Source organism: Austrofundulus limnaeus, unplaced genomic scaffold (assembly GCF_001266775.1).
Source record: "Austrofundulus limnaeus strain Quisiro unplaced genomic scaffold, Austrofundulus_limnaeus-1.0 Scaffold5690, whole genome shotgun sequence".
Taxonomy (NCBI): domain Eukaryota; kingdom Metazoa; phylum Chordata; class Actinopteri; order Cyprinodontiformes; family Rivulidae; genus Austrofundulus; species Austrofundulus limnaeus.
This window is the reverse complement of record NW_013958092.1, coordinates 25-828: the sequence shown is the minus strand read 5'-3', so window position 1 is coordinate 828 and position 804 is coordinate 25. Positions and strand designations below refer to the sequence as shown.

At 39.3% G+C, this 804-nt stretch overlaps 1 protein-coding gene across 1 annotated transcript in view; it reads right to left on the bottom strand.

The window, feature by feature from the left end:
- The window catches only part of LOC106512322 (obscurin), a gene marked incomplete at both ends in the record, with an annotated part of 1,951 nt that extends 1,382 nt beyond the window's left edge, over positions 1-569 (bottom strand). The window contains 1 exon segment of the mRNA XM_014000970.1: positions 376-569. Coding sequence (XP_013856424.1) covers positions 376-569 — 194 coding nt within the window.
- Positions 570-804: the final 235 nt, after the last annotated feature.

Genomic DNA, 804 nt, shown 5'->3' with positions numbered 1-804 from the left:
GGAGAGCTCACAGGTGAGGGTAATGTTGGCTCCCTCTTCAATCTCCTGACCTACCAGCCTTTGTTTGAAGGTCACCGGTTGAGCTGAGGGTTTATTACTTGATTAAAAACCAGTGGCACGCAATAACATCAAAACACAGATTTTACAGAGCTCAGGTAAAAATACGTATTTTAAAAAAAATCTAAATCAAATTTATTCCATTAGTAGAGAGAGCTAAAAATAAAATTTGTAACAACTGAAAAGCTGCTTAAATTTTTTTCTTTCTTGAATCACACCAAAATGTTTAAATCTCTTCCTCCTACCCTTGATCTTGAGGTTGGCGGTGGTTTTCTGGTCTCCACACACACAGCTGTAGTCTCCACTGTCATCTGGAACCACTTTGGTAATATGGAGTTCATTCACAGAGGCCTTCTGCTTCACCTGGTACTTCTCACTGGACTCCAGGATCTGGGTTCCTTTCTTCCACTCCACTGAGACTCCAGGTTTGGAGAGCTCACAGGTGAGGGTAATGTTGGCTCCCTCTTCAATCTCCTGACCTACCAGCCTTTGTTTGAAGGTCACCGGTTGAGCTGAGGGTTTATTACTTGATTAAAAACCAGTGGCGCGCAATAACATCAAAACACAAATTTACAGAGCTCAGGTAAAAATACATATTTTTAAAAAAAAATCAAAATCAAATTTATTCCATTAGTAGAGAGAGCTAAAAAAATTGTAACAACTGAAAAGCTGCTTGAAATTTTTTCTTTCTTGAATCACAACAAAATGTTTAAATCTCTTCCTCCTACCCTTGATCTTGAGGCTGGC